Source organism: Thunnus albacares, chromosome 3 (assembly GCF_914725855.1).
Source record: "Thunnus albacares chromosome 3, fThuAlb1.1, whole genome shotgun sequence".
NCBI classification, from domain to species: domain Eukaryota; kingdom Metazoa; phylum Chordata; class Actinopteri; order Scombriformes; family Scombridae; genus Thunnus; species Thunnus albacares.
In genome coordinates, this window is record NC_058108.1 from 2,472,999 (window position 1) to 2,490,387 (window position 17,389).

At 41.6% G+C, this 17,389-nt stretch overlaps 1 protein-coding gene across 1 annotated transcript in view; it reads left to right on the forward strand.

Moving 5' to 3' along the window:
* Positions 1–17,389, forward strand: part of stx8 (syntaxin 8) — a 41,237-nt gene that overhangs the window by 19,473 nt on the left and 4,375 nt on the right. The window contains exon 7 of the mRNA XM_044345759.1: positions 12,354–12,455. Within this exon, the coding sequence (XP_044201694.1) occupies positions 12,354–12,455 (102 nt within the window). The remainder of the gene's footprint in view (positions 1–12,353; positions 12,456–17,389) is intronic.

Below are 17,389 nucleotides of genomic sequence, written 5' to 3' on the forward strand. Positions count from 1 at the left end.
AGGATGTACTGTTAGTGATCTATTTTTTATACCTAATATAGTTCATTTGTAATGATTAAAATTTGATTCATTCACTTTCATGAACTTTTAAATGAAATTAAATTAAATTCAAATAGGAAGATTGAAGGGCCAGATGTCTCTGCTCCCTTATGCAGCCCACTTGTGAACCCACTAGTGGGCAGTAGAGGTTGTGGCAACACACCAGTTAAGGTCCTAATTGAAGCTCTTGGTGTTTACACCTACTATTTGGAATGATTCATGGCTGTGTGCTTTTTCTTCCGTGGGATAATTTCTGCGGTGGTGGAATGATCCAAGTTCAGGGCGGATGAAGAGGGAGTCATAGGATCTCACTCAGGATTTGTTAATTTGTTTAATTCCCTCCGAGGAGATTTCTTCTTCTCCTCTAGTAATCAGCACCTCCTCTTTCTCGCTCATCAGCTGGGAGTGCTGGGTAATTACATGACAGCTGTAGGAGCAGCTGTTGAAATGGCTGCTGGATGTAGCGCACTGTCAAGACTTCATGTGATTATTGGACTTGCTGTGTGATGTCGGTGTCATTCATTCATGAGTCTTTGTAGCGAACAGGACTACGCTCACAGTACATGTTCACACTAATGTGTGTGTGCATGTGGTTTTACTCTGTGTGGCTAAGTGTCTGCGCATCTAGTCATGTTTTTCAGTGCTGTGTAGCCCACAGTGAAGTATGTGGTCTTGTTGCGTCATATTTTTTCGCTGTTTGCTTAGTGCCCTGCACCACTCCTAGCTGTCCACATGCTATGTGGGAGGCTGTTTCCTCTCAGGATGGGAAGTTGTTTCAGCCGTGCTGTTGGCCAAACATTTGTTCTGGCCTCCATGAGTAGAGCGCAATTACCCCAAATCCACCACATACTCACTAAGGTTTTCAGCAATTATGCGCATCTCATGTGCCATCCTGGTATGCCAAGTGTTCCCGTTTCTGTCTTTGTTGTCAAAAAGCGTCAAAATCAAACGCAAATATGTGTTGCTGGCAAGAGTGTAGCCGAGCACTGTGTGTTTTCTTTGTTTGAAGTATGCTTTAGGAGGTTTGTTTGAGCTGCGTGTTGTTTTTCTATTAACTCCTTCTTATTGTTTCTGAGCTACTTATCTATCAGAAGTACCACTTGTGAGGGACTTTGAACTAGTGATGCATATTGAAAGAGTACTCAAAAGGACGCTCATGCACAGTGCATGATCCAAAGTAAAGTCCACTGACAGCCACAAACCCAGATTTGATCCCACCTTATCTGAGAATTTTTCCAGGGCTGAACAATAACACGATGATGTTTCATGCTGATCCTCAGCAGATAAATGGAACCTGGCCCTGAACTCTCTTTTCCACAATAAAACATCTCTATCAGGGGTGTAGTAGCTCAGCGTTTTTTTTTTTTTTTTTTTTACTGCTCCTGTTCTCCCTCTGAACCACTACTGTAGGTTAACAGTCACAGCAGAGATGACTCCTCTCTTCAAGTCTGGGACCCAAATGCCTGTCGGAAGTGTGTCACATCCGGGAAGTGTGTGTGTATGTGTGTGTTCCCTCTTCTGTTGGCATGCCTGTTTGCGGTGCGTCCGTCTGTACGGCGCTCATAGACCAGAGTGTGTATACACGTGTGTTTGTGTCAGCGTCTGTGCGTGGAAGCATATGTGTCTCCATGCGTATGAGTGTATTATGAGTGAAACAGAGTCTGGCATGAAGATCAAAGTCCCTCCATAACTCCTCAGTCAGTCAGTCAGTCATTCATCCAGCCAGCGTACTGCCGGGAAGCTCCGCTCACTACGGGGGATGTTGAGTTATTAGACTCAGATCACCTCAATTAGACCACAGTTGTTCAGTCAGTGAGAAACTCCCAGTCTCTCTCTCTCTCTCTCTCTCTCTCTCTCTCTCTCTTTCTCTTTCTCTTTCTCCTTCTTTCTCTTAATTTGTTCACAACACAGTCATAATCAAGAAAACTAGTATGTAATGTGATTGGAATATGCTTGTAGATTTGTTATTTTGGGTTTAAGGCCACATCAGGTCCAACCCCTCCAAGATAGAAGCTAAAATTGTAATTTTGGTCATTTAAGTTTTTTTCAACTCTGATTTATCCACTTAAATAATCCATCGTTATCCAATTCTCACTGACAACAAACCAGAGCTACAACAATTAATCAATCGACAGAAAATTAATAGGTAAGTATTTTGATCATCGATGAATCACTCGAGTCCATTTTCAAGCAAAAATGCCAAACATTTGATAGTTTCAGCCTCTTAAATGAGAGTATATGTCGATTGCTTTGTGTTAATACTGTAGTAAATTGAATGTCTTTGGATTTTAGACTGTTTGTTGGACAAAATAACACATTTGATAACACACGTTTTCTAAGGTTTTATAGACCAAGTGACTAATAATCATTAGTTGCAGATACATATATACATATATGTATGTGTATATACCTTTGTTTACTGTTATTAAATATACTATACATCAGTTGTAATAGCTGTGGAAATCTTTTGCTTTGTTGATAGAGTTTGTAACCAACTAGAATTTCCTATTTGCAACCAGAAATCACTCACAGAAATGAGCTGGTGTAAAAGGAAAATACCAGAATCATTTTCTTTTTCCCATCACATGACTTTTTAAGATAACTTCTAATAAACTTTCATGTCCTGTGAATCTCATCCAATCAAACCCTTCTTTTTTTTTATTTTTGTTATTAGTTCCCAGCTTCTCAATATGTCACCCCCTCCTGGGTGTCCTTGCTAATGAAGTGTGATGGTAGTGATGAAGTGTAACAACGGCTGGTTTGGAGGTGCCGTGCCAGTGACAGGGTGGTCCCTGCCTCACACTGCTGTTGCTGTTGCTGCTGTTGCTGCTTTTGCTGCTGCTGCTGCTGCTGCTGCTGGCACCCTCATGCTCATCACGCACACATTGTTCGATGGCACCTGGCCATAAGAAGGGTGATGGCGGAAAGTCTGGTAACGATCAGACTTCTTCTCATTGCTGTCGGTCTTCGCTCTGTGTTTTTATATTCTTGTTTCATCAATCTGAAATGACGGAGCAGATCACTCGTGTATTAATTGTATGTAATGCATCAGCGGTTTCAATTCATGCTCATTGCATGTATTATTCAGTGAAGACATATAGGATGAGGGATGCTGGTGAATCTGGCAGCCAAATACGGAAATACTTGTATTATCTGAAGAGAGGATTAAGTGGTGTAAGCTTACTTCAGTTCCTTTTCAAGGCTTTGTTTTTATTCCTCTATATGACATTATGGGTTTGATCTTAGCTCATAATTGCTAAAAACCTATTACGGTCAATACATGCCCAACTGCGTCGACGACATCTCTCGCTCTGCCAATGAGGTGTTGTTTTCCTTCAGCCGGTATCATGAGATGACAGCGTGACTCATTTGTTTTTTGTTTTCTTCTTGTTTATGTGCACAGCGCTGATCATTTCCAGTCTCAAGCTACCCGGGTTGTTTGGGAAAGCTTGAGTGGTATTCCAGTCATGCGGGGGTTCCTGTAAGGGCCCAGATTTCCTCCGTTCGTGGAAAGAGTCAGTTATTCTGTCTCAGACCAGCGATGCATCGTAGCATCATATGATGGACAACTATGAAAAGGAAGGAATATAGAAATAAATATAGGAAGATGTCAGTATTGTCCAATGATCGCATTGTTCTTTCACAACATAGCTAGCCTTTAAAAATATGAAGTTATAGAGCGTGTATTTTTAATCTGTCACCGGTTATGGACCTCCAATAACATATGTACCCCTCCCACAGACCTTTGATGGATTTTATTCCCATAATTCATATCGACCTTCTCTTTGGAGTCTAGCAGATACAAACGCAATGGTCTGTACGTGCTAAAACTGAACTAGCGCCGAGGGTTTTTTTTTTTTGCTCAATTTATGTGCTTTTCTTTGAAGTGTGTTCTTTCAAATGGAAGTTCAACGTTGAGAAAGTCATTCATCAGTGGGTCATTCTTTTTGGTGTCCATCATGCGCGATGATGGATCTCGGGGTAAACGTAGCAAGGTTAGGGAGGTGAAACTGTCCGTGGACACACAGCCGGTTTCGGTTTCACATTGGCACACAAATGGTTAGGATTAGGGCTGGATATGTGAAGGCATGTATGTATTTGTAGTCAAAGTGGTGGGTCACCGCTGTTCCTGCTTCGTGGTATATTTATACTCCGTAAAGTCCTCTTCAGATTCAGGTTTGATAGTTTTCATCACATAACATGCGCCGCTGCCTCTCTTTTCAGGTTCATCATGTTGTTTATTTGCATTTATACGATCGCCATGGAGAATACTTGATTCTAATTTGCTAGTCAGATACTCAAGTAATTGCTTGGCTGTGATGTAATAGCACCAGTACTGTTCTAAATGAATACTCAGATGTGGACAGGTACTTGTTTCAGCTGTCAGTAAGCTACAACTTCTCCTACTGGAGTTGTAAAGTAACATTTTGACCGGTTTTCATTGAAGGGGTGTACTACCCCACAACATGAAAAAACAATACTGTATTTTGATCATTGGCAAGTGTGGACGTTGCACACGCAGCATAAAGCAAGACATTTATCATCACTCGCCTAAGAAAATCAATGATGCAATAAAAGACCCCCAACGTGTTGACCAGGGGAGCCTGTCAGTCCATTTGGAGGGACTCAGAGATTCATTGGGGCCGGAGGAGGGGGGGGGGCCCCGATGATGTCCAGCAGTGAGACTAATCTTTACACATGTGGCCAGGCACTTCAGAGGGCCAGATGTTGCGAAGGCGATGCCCTCACAAATCCCACCAGCACATTCAGTCAGAAAGACTCAAAAACGTGTTTTTAAGAACAACATTTTTGTTCGATGTACAACATGTTCCTCGTAGCCTACGTTTTTTATCCCACAGCAATAATCCCTCAAGCTCATTTGCCATTTTGTTTGCTTAAGTGGGCAGTAGGCAGTGCATCAAATTTCTATTCCATGTCAGAGTAATGTTACTTAATATGTATTGATTTCTAATGTATCTCAGTGGCTTTTCTTGAACTGTTGCTCTTGGACATCACAGCAGAAGTCAAGTCATTAGCTTTCCATCCAATAAACAATAACAGAGAGACCATTATGAATAAATAAACTAAATAAGACTTTTTTTTTTTGTTCCAGATGATTGTTGGGAAAAGAAAGTGTCTGTGTTTATGTGTCCTCGCTCCTTGTGTCAGATTGCACACGTTTTAGGACTATTTTTATGCTGAGCTTCATCTTACATAGACAGACATTGCAAAATTATACATCTCTTTTTCTGTCTATTTTAGCTTTTTTTTGTTTTTGTTTTTTTTGCCAGGCATTCAAATGATTAATTGGGTTTTGCACTCGGTTTATAAACTGGTAAAACTCTGAGGTTTTGAGTGAAACTCCTTCTAATCCTCACTCCCCACAGGCCCTCGGGGCGAGTTTGTTTACAATAAGCAGCCGTGAGCTGAAGAAAAGAAAAGAAATAAGTTGAAAGAAACTCTTCCAAGGCTGTGCAACTTCTTGTAAATACCATAATTGCCCTGAGTTGTATCATCATGCTGAGTGCGTCTGTGTGCGCCAAGTGAAGTTACATCCAGAGATGTGTGTGTTTTGGTTGGCAACAGAGCACTACCCACTATACACAGTCAGTCACACTAGGGCCAATTGGTAACAGTTGTGGTCAGGACCCCCTGCACTACAACAAGGGATACAAGCGAAAAAACTGTCTTTCTTTTGCCTCTTTCTCCATATTCTCAGGAGAAATCATCTCCTGAATAAGCACAACAGAATTAGCCCCACTGAGTCAGATTGCGTTTAAATCGGTGAGAGAAAACAAGCATTTTCTCTGCGCGCTGTGCCCGCTCTGGGAATGAGTCCTACAATAACACACAGAGTTAATACAGCACATCCTGCAGGCATACTGGGGTGTCACTGTTTATGGTAGTGCCTCCACCACAGGCTCACACACACACACACACACACACACACAAACCAAAACCACCACTGCTATAGCCGCTGTGAAGATGAGTCAGCAATTCAGAGGCTTAGGGAGATATAGATCTGAGATGCAGGAATTTAATCATTAAAATAGAGACCGTCTCCCAAACTTCTCACCATGCTCCTGCGTGTGAGTGTCGTATTTGCTGTCTGACTTCAATTAGGCTTTTATAATATCAAGCGATGATTTGCTTTGAAATGGACGTCGAGGCCTCATGCTAGAGTTGCATTTACCCGATATGGTGCAATGAATATATGTAAAGTAACTTAACTTTCTTGATCCCATACTCGCAGGCATCACGGGGCTACATGGTTCTCGTTCCTGGTGATATCACGACCTAAAAATGAGATCAGGGGAAATTCCTGACAGGATCCTACATTTCCGAATCCCTGAACCTCAACCTTGATTGTGCACACACAAGCACATTATTTCTCTCTTTGGTTTGTCCTTTTCCCCATCTCCATTTCTTCTTCTATACATCTCTCACTCTCCCCAAATCTCTTCAGTGAACAATATAATTAAAAGCCAATGAGCAACACAAGTGTTATCTGGTCCTACTTGTGCTTTGGCCTGACCTTTTTTTCCAGTATCCTTGTCTCTCACTTACCTTTGTAGGTCTGGATAATGTATCACAGCTCTGCAGTTCTTTAATGACCTTGGATCTGGCTTGTTTTGTTGCTGCTTAAGTTGAATCAGGCACTCTGCTAATTGCTCAATGAGACGGGTTACCGTCATTATAAGTTCTGTTGAAAGAACTTGGCTGATGGGAGAGGGTGTTCTCCTGCAGGGGGGGTTCAACTGGTCAGGAGACCAGTATGGATCATGGGCTTGGAGGGGTGAAGAAGGTGCTATACTGTTGTTATTACTCTGAGTCTGGCTTTTCAATGTTGTTAATGTCTGCAGATGAAATTTTCCCCCTAAATAGTTTATAAACCGTATTACTGTATAACTAAAAACTGGTCATCTTCCAAATATGGTGGCAAAAGGTAATTGTAATAATAATGTTAATAGATTGTAGAAACTGCGTAATGTTTGAGCTAAAACAACGATGACAAAGCATCTAGAGTTGCACTTACAACATTGATCTTGTGTAATGTTATTTGTTGTGTAATGCTGGCATGACCTGATTAATATTATCCAACATGAGGCTAAAGGTACATATGCCTAATTTAGGGTAATTTATCTGCATAGCCAAGCAGTTTATTAGTCACTAGTATATTTCCTCTTCAGTGTTTCACTGTGGTCAAGACAGTGGTTATGGACTGGCAGGTGATGGTCCCTATTTTTTAAGGGGGGGACCAGAGGGTGTGCTGCAATTATTGGGTTATCACATTGCTCAGTTTTCCTGGGAAAGCTTATGCCAGGATGCTCAAAAGGAGATCCATCCAGTGTACATGTGTTTTATGGACTTGGAGAAAGCTTCTCTTCAGGGGTATCTTCTGGGGGGGTAGTATGGGGAACCAGGGCCATTACTATGAGTCATTCAGTCCTTGAATGGTGGATTTCTCTCGTTGGGTAAGGAGTGAGTGACTGCCCCAAATGGAGGGTGTCAAGTATCTAGAGGTCTTGTTCACAAGTGAGGGTAATATGGAGCATGAGATCAATGGGCAGATTGTTGACATGTCAGTAGCAATGCGGATGTTGTACCAGAGCTGAGCCTAAAGGTGAAGCTCTTGATTTACTGGTCGATCTACATTCTAGCCCTCACCTATGGTCACGAGCTTCAGGTAATGACTGGTGTAATGATGAACTCATAGTGGAACCACTGCTCCTTCCCACTGAAAAGGAGTCAGTCGAGGTGAGTTGGGCCTCTGATGTGGATGCCTCCTGGAAGCCTCCCGCTTGGAGGTATTTCAGGTACATCCAACTGGAAGGTGACCATGAGGCTCACCCAAAATATGCTGGCCTTGGAGGTTGGAGAGCTGTGGACTGCATAACACTTATCCATTCAACCACTCACACACATGCAAGTTGCTGGCCCAGGAGCAATATGGGGTTGAGTGTCTTGCTCAAGGACAATTAGACATGTAAAACTGCCAACCCTGTGATTAGTGGACAACCCGCTCTACCTCCTGAGCCACAGTCACCAAGCTGAGCTGAGCTCACAGGACACGGCAGCTGGAGGGGTTATTGTGTCTGTGCGACACCTTCAGTCCAGCAATGAGGCTGATGGGTGGGTACGCTGTAAACGCCCAGAAATGAAGTGGGAATGCTACATCTGCCTGTGCACACCCTCGACTAGTATTATGTCAAACTATAAGTAACTTCACACAAAAAAACCCCATTCTGTGGCCATTAAGTATTTTCTTCCAGTCCGTGCCTTGGACACAAAATAACCCGTTAGTCCAGACCAGCGGCAGCCAATCCTGAGGGTAGAAGGTGTCTGTCTGTAGTTCCAGATGACGCTGACCGCAAGGACGGAAACAGACCTGTTAACTAGTTAGCCCCCAGAGAGCAGGATGGCCACAGAGAGAGGCGGTTTATTGGAACAGAGATGAAATGGTGTTGAGATTACGCAGAGAGTCAGCAGCATGAGGTAGTAGGTGACGTCATACGAGAGCAAACATCTGTCTCCTATTGGTGTCTGTGCTCCAGGGCTCTACACAGAAGGGCCAGGTTTTACGTGCATTGTTTTTTGTGTGAATAAAAGGCTCTGTTGGTAGCAGAGAAACAGAACACAGAGAGCTGGCATTCCTGTCTCTTTTTAGGCTAAGTATTCAGATTCTACCACAGACTCGCTTGCTCTGGCAGCAGCTGCTACTTTAGTATCTGAGAAAAAGTGACGTGCAACAGTGATAATATGAAATTTGTGTCTTTTTAATGCAGATTTTTGCATATACTCCCATATGTTTCTATATATATTTATATTTGCTATCTTTGTGTTCCTGTAAATTGCCCACTCTGTGTTAAAACACACTGGGTAGTAAATGGGGGTGGGAATCTCACAACTCGATGCAATTCCGATTCTTCGGCGTCCGATGCCTTTTTTGAAGATGAATTGCGAGATAACTCTAGCGTATGCGCACTGTAGACTGTCTGGGTGCTGCACTGCCCTCACAGTTGAGTTCTGCCTTTTCGTTCCATCAACATCACTTTATTAACTAAGATTTAGAAAGTTGATTTTTTTTTACATTTGTGAATCGATGCAGAATCTCCACATCCGTATCTGAATCGATTATTTTTCCCCCACCCATAGTACCAAGCAGTGGGTATAAAATAGCTTTAGAAACTTAACTTTATTCAGTGTAATACATCTACTAGGGTAATAACTGAAGTAATACATTACTTTATTCAAAAGCGTTTACCTTTCATTTTCAGACTTGAACTTTTGGCTTTATGTTCATATGGAATTGATTTCACAGTCTAATGAATCTCTTTATTAGGCCTCATTTTATGCAACATCACCTGCAGAGGGCTAAACCCAAATATTGGTGAACGTCTCACTGACTTTCAGAAGGAAGAAAGTTTATTGTGGAACCTACAAAAAGGTACAAGTGCCATTTCTGGACAGAAAGTCAAAGGTGTCAACTTCTGATAACAATATTTGTGGCAGGCCCTATACATGGTTCAATTTGCTGCAAATTGGTTCACATTATATCTATGCTGTACTGCCAGCTTTGCCTCTTGGCTGCCAAATAACTCTTCCTGTTTTCACAATTCTCTGATTTTCAGTTCTTTTTGTTTGTTGTGAAAGGAACACAATTAAGACTACGGTAACGAGTCCCTGGGCCCAAAGAGAGCTTTTTAATGGCCTTGTGTTGTACATACAGTATATATATAATTAGGAAAAGGCATAGTTGACTTCTTCCACAGCTTAAACATCAGCTTATTAGGATGCTGATATATATTCACTTGCTGTAGTGGAGACAGACAGACAGAGTTTGGAGGAGACTTTGAAAGTTTCCCTGTTTAAATCCTGGACACGTCTTCACTTCCTATAAAGTTCTCACTCATTTAACAAGTTCTGAATATAGTGAGCACTTAAGCAGTATGTTTTTGTTTTTTGATTTTTATATTCTTTGTTTTATGTTTCAATATACTGAAGCATCTTGTCAGTAGTAGAGAGAGATTTAGAGCGAGGGCACACGTCGTCTATTGTCCATTAGAGGTCAAATAAGCATAAAGTAATGCATTTTACAGCAACTGACAAACAAAAAAAAATTTAATGTCTGTGTGTTTTCACGCACGTGCCATGCTCTCATACACTGTGGCTTCGGTGGTTTATCCAGTGTAATAGCATTTCAAATAAACAGTCCTTGCCTGAAACAGGGCCTTCTTTGTGGCCTGGCAGATCTAAGCCAGGGCCAACAGCTGTCATACATGGAGGCAAAGGTTACAATAGGAAATTGAGAATTATGTTGTTAGAAACATGACTTGATAACAGGGTGAAGTGAAGGAATATGTACATGAAAAACCTTTTTTATGAAAAATGAATCCAGCGTTTCATTGCAGCTGTATTTAAAGGTCATATTCTAGCGCCGCTGCATCTCGACATGGTTGGGAATTCATTAATGAATTAATATGTTATTGCAGAGGCAGGACTGAATGAAGAGACTTTGGCACCGGCAGACCAAAAACATCCTTTATGACTAGTCGGAGGGGCACGCGGCACAAATGGTTTAGTGTCTACACCCTTTCCCTGCCAGTAAAATAAGAGTTTTCTTCCTCTGAAAATTGTTGCCTGATGCTTAGATGATGATGTGAGAGTCTCCTGGGACACCGTACATACGGCGCTCTCACGTCTCCCGTCTCCTCGTCCTTGCCCCTTCACACTCTGCCCCCTCTAGACTGACGTGCCTCACTTTCCTTCCTCGAATTATTCATGCAGTTTAATTATCTGATGTCAGCCAAACGCAGGCTGTTTTGTCAAGTGGTGATAGTTCCTAGTTGAGGAAACGTATTTCCTCACCAGTGTTAAGACAAGAAACGCTGTAGACGACCTTGAGAACTCACTTGTGGGACTTCAGTCTACATGTAGCCCAGTTTCTCATGAATAAAAAAAAGAACATATTAAAAATAAAATATGAACATAGAACATGACCGAAACATTTTAACATACGGTTGTTCCCTCACCGGACAGGACAGCCTGTTTGACTTGGCACCGAGCTGTGTTTCATGGATGAGTCTTGCTTCCCATTCCTGTAAAACTTCCATTTATCAGACACTGAAACGGAGCCTGCGAAGAGTTTCCGCTTTCTCTGTCTCGGCCTTGAAGTCTGTGTTTCTGGCCTCTTTATTGTTTTTTTGGTTTTGTTTTATCCTATTTCAATTTACAAGGCTACTGGGCAGGACCTATCATCACTGCTGGAGTAGATGTAAAAAACAGGCCACACACACATTAAAGATAAAACAGCCAATTTGAGTTCTGTTTAATAATAAATCTCCTGATTTATAACAGGTGTAATGAACCATGTTGTTTGGAGTGTTTTGGTTCTCATATTTCGACAAGTATTCATAGATGTGTGTCGTTCCGGTGGTAGGAATGAACCGTCGGATTGTTCTCTGTCCACTTTAACATGCCCAATGCGTTAGATAAAGTTATAGTAAATTGCTTCATATAATTATCGGTTATGTCAGTCATTTTATGTCAGTCACGGGTTCCGTTCCCGTTTGTGAATAAGTTCTGACAACCCGCAACCCCCGAGTTCATAGTAAGTGAAATCAGTATCGCGTTTTAATTCCTAACCATAACAAATCAAGAATGTGGAAATATGTCAGCAGTTATCTGTTTTTGTTGTCAAGCCAGAAATCTGGAGATGCCATGTCTCAACACAGTGGCTAGCTCTAACAAATCAAACAGTCTTCCATCTGGACGACCTTCAAGTCAGGAACTCCTACTGAAGGACGTTTGCCTCGCTGCCAAACACACACACACACACACACACACACACACACACACACACACCCTCTCTCTCTTCTCTCACACTTCTCTGAAGGCCTAGGCATAGTCCCTGAAGCCTAGGCTTACGTCTTTTTTAAAACTCATGAACAATAAGTGCCTGATTAAATCCAGAATGGATTCAGGAAGTCGTGAAACCATTTTGAAAGGGCGAGGAGTGCTTTCACACAGCCCACTCCCTCCATCACCACGCCGCTCATGTCTGCGTTGGCAGCCTCCGACTTTTTGACATTGTTGACTGCTCTGATGTCATCTCCTGCAGAAGCTGTCACTTTTCCATTTAGCATTACTTTTATTACACAAAGCATATTGGGAGGTCTGTGTTGTAAAATGGAAATAATGCTTTGTGAAATCCTAATAATGGCAGATAGCAGAATAATACAAAGCAGAATTTTTATTGACCTTCTCTCTCCTCATTCCTTTCTCTCTCTCTTGTTTTTTTTTTTGTCTCTTAGAAATCATCGACGACCTCGCACATCTTGTGGACAAGACGGACAACAGGATTCGTAATGAGACACGAAGGGTGAAGCTGGTGGAGACAAAGTCAGCCTCTTGTGGTGAGCTTTTCCTCACTTTCCTTTACTTGCAGGGTGCTATGGAGCATCTCAGCAGGCCTCATATCTGATGTTTGTCCCTAATAAACAAACTACAATCTGGTTTCTCCTGTTTTCCCTTTGCTGCACTTCACAGAGCAGGAGTCTAACAGAATGTAGCTTTTATAGACATTAAAGTTGGACTCTTTTCTTAGACAATATGCAATTTGACATCCAGTGTCCGTCATGTAAGGTACAGCTAATTTTGTAGCAGTTCCATAGAAACACAAAGTTATCATCTTTTACTGTTCAGAAATTGAGCAATGTTGTTGCTATCGCTGCCTTGGCCTTCGTCTCCAGAGAGAATGGTGCTTAATGGAGCAGAAAAATTGTTGCTGATGGGGACAAGCCCTTTTGGCGCAGAGCATGTGGGCGGTGAATGGTGGGTTGTACTCGCTCTGTCTTGTCACGCCTGCTAACACGGCGTCCCGGGCTTTAAAAGAGGGGTCCCTCATACTAGTCCTTTGAGAAAATCCTCAAATGTCTACTGAGGGTTGCAAATCAGGCCCTAAGTCATCAGCCTCTGTTGTCTCAGCTCCAGATTTTGGTGAGTTGAGGCTTTTGTGAATGCACGGCCCTCCCTCGCCATTACCACAGATCTGCTTCAGTTTGTTTAACTTTTGTTGTGTCTTTTATAAAAAAAAAAAAAAGACTTTCTTTTCTCAGTGGGGTAACGCTTTTCTGAGGGAAAACTGCTGCCATGAGAGGTGTGTTAGCTGGCTAAAGCCAATCGATGGAATGCGGGAGCGTGAGCCAGGCTCAGTTTGCCCAGTGAAACGCCAGGCAGCATTGCTAAGGCAAAGGCTGCATTGTTGTGCTAGGAAACCTGGCTAACAGCCGATCATGGACAGAAGCAGAGCAGGCAATATGAAGGTCAGCCCCCTAGAATGCTTCATTCTGTTGGTTGTGTCCCCATGGTGCCTGAGCATGAGTTTGTTTGAAGATCCCAGAGCTGCTTCTTCATCTCCTCAGTTCCAGGCTGCATGTGTGTGTATGTGTTTGTCTGCGTGCACACATGTGAGCGATGCTTGTCCGTCTGCATCTTCATATGCATCTTATTGTTTTCTAGGGTGCATGCATGCAAATTCATGTTAAGTATATTCTCGTGCATGCATGATTGCATATATTGTCGTATGTGTGTTTGTGTCTCAGACCTTCTCTGTAAATGGAAAATTCCCCTATGGTCTTCCTCACTCTCACCTCAATGCTTTCTTTCTTTTTTCCATTCCTCTCTGTCATCCCCTTTGCTCGTCTCTGCATTTGTTTGACACTCGTCTTTGTGTCAAGCAGAGAAAGAGTTGAAAATACTACATACCAGAAATTGTTTGGAGGGCTTTCCCTCTTTCTCCATGGCAGCATGTTTATAATTCCTTAGCTTTAAGGCTTTATTTACTTTTGAAACCACCTCTCATCCAAAGCCGGCATTTGGTGTTATGTCTCAGCCGAGTCCTTGTAAAGTTAAAAACGTCTGGCTTTGACAGCGGAGAGCATACTTAACATAACTTTTGGTGGCTGCCTCATTGTATAGGAGGCATCTTAGTTTTTACAGTCGCACTAAAGGCTGGAGACAATTACAGAAATCAGAAAAATAATCTTTACTTATCGGGGTTATCGATTGTAGTTTCTGACATTGCATTGTCAAGTAGAGGTTGAACAGTTTGCGTGCATGCATGCACCAGAGGTCTCAAATAAGCAGCTGTAAGCTGGAGAAAAATAAGCCGAGCTATGGGAAGGGTCATCTCCCCTAAAGGGAGGAAGGACCCACATATTGCTCAGCCACAGTTCCTATGGCATGCATGAATGGTCCCAGTAAGTATTGTGAAACATCTATTGTGCTGAATTATACAGAGTTCAAGTACAGCACAGGCTTGTGGAGCCTTTCTTTTTCATGGGTGTACACAAGATTTCGATTCGCTTTTACTACATTAAAGCATTTCCCAGATTGAAAAACCTCCTTTTTTTACACTCAGCAACAGTTACAAAGTGATTTACAAAAAGAGATGAATGGAAAAAAGACATAACATACAAATAATAAGAGAAACATACAAGTAAAAACAAATAGATATATGCATTTAAAAGAATGTTGCTGTTCATATTTGTGAATCAGCGTACTTCTTTGAGATTTCAGAAAAGGCTGAAGCAGAATCACATTTCTAAACTGAACCTCAATGCATTTCAAGTACCAAAATGTGTTCATGTAGATATAAAGGGCTCATTCTAAGGTAACAAAAACACAGCAATTCTTATTTTCAGGTCATTATACACTAATTAAAACCTACTTATGAATATTATATTCCATCTCTGCCAAGGCTGTTCCGTTAGACGCCACTAAATTCTACACACTGCACCTTTAAATCATTATTTACTCATTTCAGACTGTATTTTATTTTATATTTTATCAGTTTTTGCAAGACTGCATTGACACAAACACTAAGGAATTTGAGAATTTTGTCATTTTATCAAAACATAGGAGTAATTAAAAAGTAAGGTACTAAAAAATTGACATTTTTGTATTTGTTTTGAAACTCCAATATCTGATTGGCAGTGGCAGCAAAAACATTCAAACGATACGCAGCCTTAAATACCAGTTTTTTATTTTTTTGAACCATTGCTCCAATGTTGTAACTGAAACCAGCTAAGCTTGATTCACAGAGTCATTACCACTCGTTTTAGCTGATATTGGTGGGAATTGAGTGAAGGCTTTGAGTTTGAATGGATTAGTGTAGCAGATTAGTCTACGGGACCAAAGGGTCTCTTAGAGGATGGTGTGAGTTCCCCAGAGCTTAAGCATCACCATCATGCAACATCAGTGCTTGAGCACTTCCCTTCTCAACAGAGCTAATCCTTGGTTTGTAGAGGGCCACTTCTGCAAGCCCATGAATCCCGCAGGTGGCTCGCATCTCAAGGAGGTTTGTACTGTTTGGACTAGAGGGGATGTCTCAAGAGAGTGTTGGTGAGAGGAGGCATTTGACAATGTTGGAAGAACATGTAGGGCAAGTTAGGTGCACTGAGACTCAAATTGCGAGTCAGGAGTTGTCAAGGAAACACAAATTTTTCTCAACATGGAACGTCCAACTTTAAAAACTTTCATGTCATCTTTAATCAGTGAGATCTTTCATTCCAGCTCTTGTTCCTCTTATTGCCCTGACATGGTATACTGTTGGAAACCAGAAATGGCAAGTGAAAATGTTTCACGTAGGTTGATGAAAGGATTGCTTAAAGAAATACATCCTGCTAATGATGTTTCCACATCTGAGATTCCTCTTAGTATGTGGCAAGTTAAATTAAACTCGCCTCAAGAAATCTATAAATATTTGAAACCCTTGCTCACATCTCATTTTTGCCAGAGTTTGAGGGAGAACAATTTAGTCCTAGTTATTGTGCTCACACCACAAAATTACACCATGGCATGGTTTCATCTACCAGCTGAATATCTGGTATTTTAATCCCAGGGTTCATTTAGTTAACAGTCACTTACCTCAGCAAGGTAATTTATAGGAAGGCCAGTGTGGTAAACTGTATGGCTTTATGAGAATACTATAAAAAATATAAATATTATCAAAGAATTTTAGCCATGCTAGTAGCATGACAGTGTTGGTTGGTCCACCACTTCGGTCCAGACTGCAGTATTTCAACAACCATTAGATCAATTGCCTTGAAAGTTGATACAGACATTCCTGGTTCCCAGAGAATGAATCCTAATGACTTTGGTGGTCCCCTGACTTTTCCTCACGCCACCATGAGGTTCGCATTTGTGGTTTTTAGTGAAATGTCTCAAAAACTATTGGATGAATTGCCATGAAATCTGGTAAGGACATCCATTTCCCCCTCAGGATGAAATGTAATCACCTTGGTGATTCCCTGGCTTTTCATCCAGCGCCATTATCAGGTCAAAATCTCAATTTGTCTGATACTTTGGTTTATGACCAAATACTTGAAAAAGTAATGACATTCCCATCAGCCTCAACATATAAAACCAAAAAAACTGAGCTTCAAATCTTTCTCCAAGGTATTTTATGTTGCGTTTTAATGTTTTATGCTTTGCTTTAGGTATTATATCTTTTTTTTTCTTTTCTTTTTACTTGTGTACTGTAGTGTACTTTATACTGAAGGGTTCTTCGTCTCAGGCAACTTTCCACTGTGGTGGACAATAAAGTTCTATTCTATTCTATTTTCTTCTACTATATTAGCATGCGGACATTAGCATTTAGCTCTAGGAGTATTTAGTAGTATGGCTGTAGACTCTTATTGTTGAGTTCTAACTAATTCTCAGACCTATTGTTGTATCAGCAATAATTATATACATGTTTCAATACTTTGGTCCAAAGCCATTAAAAGACTTGTCCTGTTCAGTTGTGCTGGAAGAAAAAATATGAGCATCACACTGACCCTGTTAACATAAAATCTTTCTCTTTTCTTTGGAGGTCATGCTATCCTTTTGTGGTCCAAAAAGATCTTTGAACCATAAGCAATCGGCGCAGAGAGGGAGTAGTGAGGGAGGTTTGGGGGTTGTCTCTATCTGTCCAGGGCTCTCACCAATTATTCCTTTTTCTCTGTGGTTTGTCTTACTGATGTGTCTAAAAATTGCTAAGAGGAGATGAACCCAGACTCGGGCCTCTAGAGCTCCTGGGTGGTCAGTCTATCAGCAGACACTAACTATCTCCCTCAGCATCAGTGTCACAGCAGAGCTCTAATCTATTTGGCAAGCAAACGTAAATTTGTCATTAGTCTTGGAGTCTTGGAGACCCCCTGAAGGTCAGGAGTAGCTTGTTTAGTGACAGACAGGGACGGTGGAAGGAGAACAGGAGGGTAAGGGTCGGTGTGGGTGCCTCATGTGGCTTTATGACGGGCTGTTATGTGACATTAGAGGGTGTGAGAGCCCCCTCTCTCCACAGTAA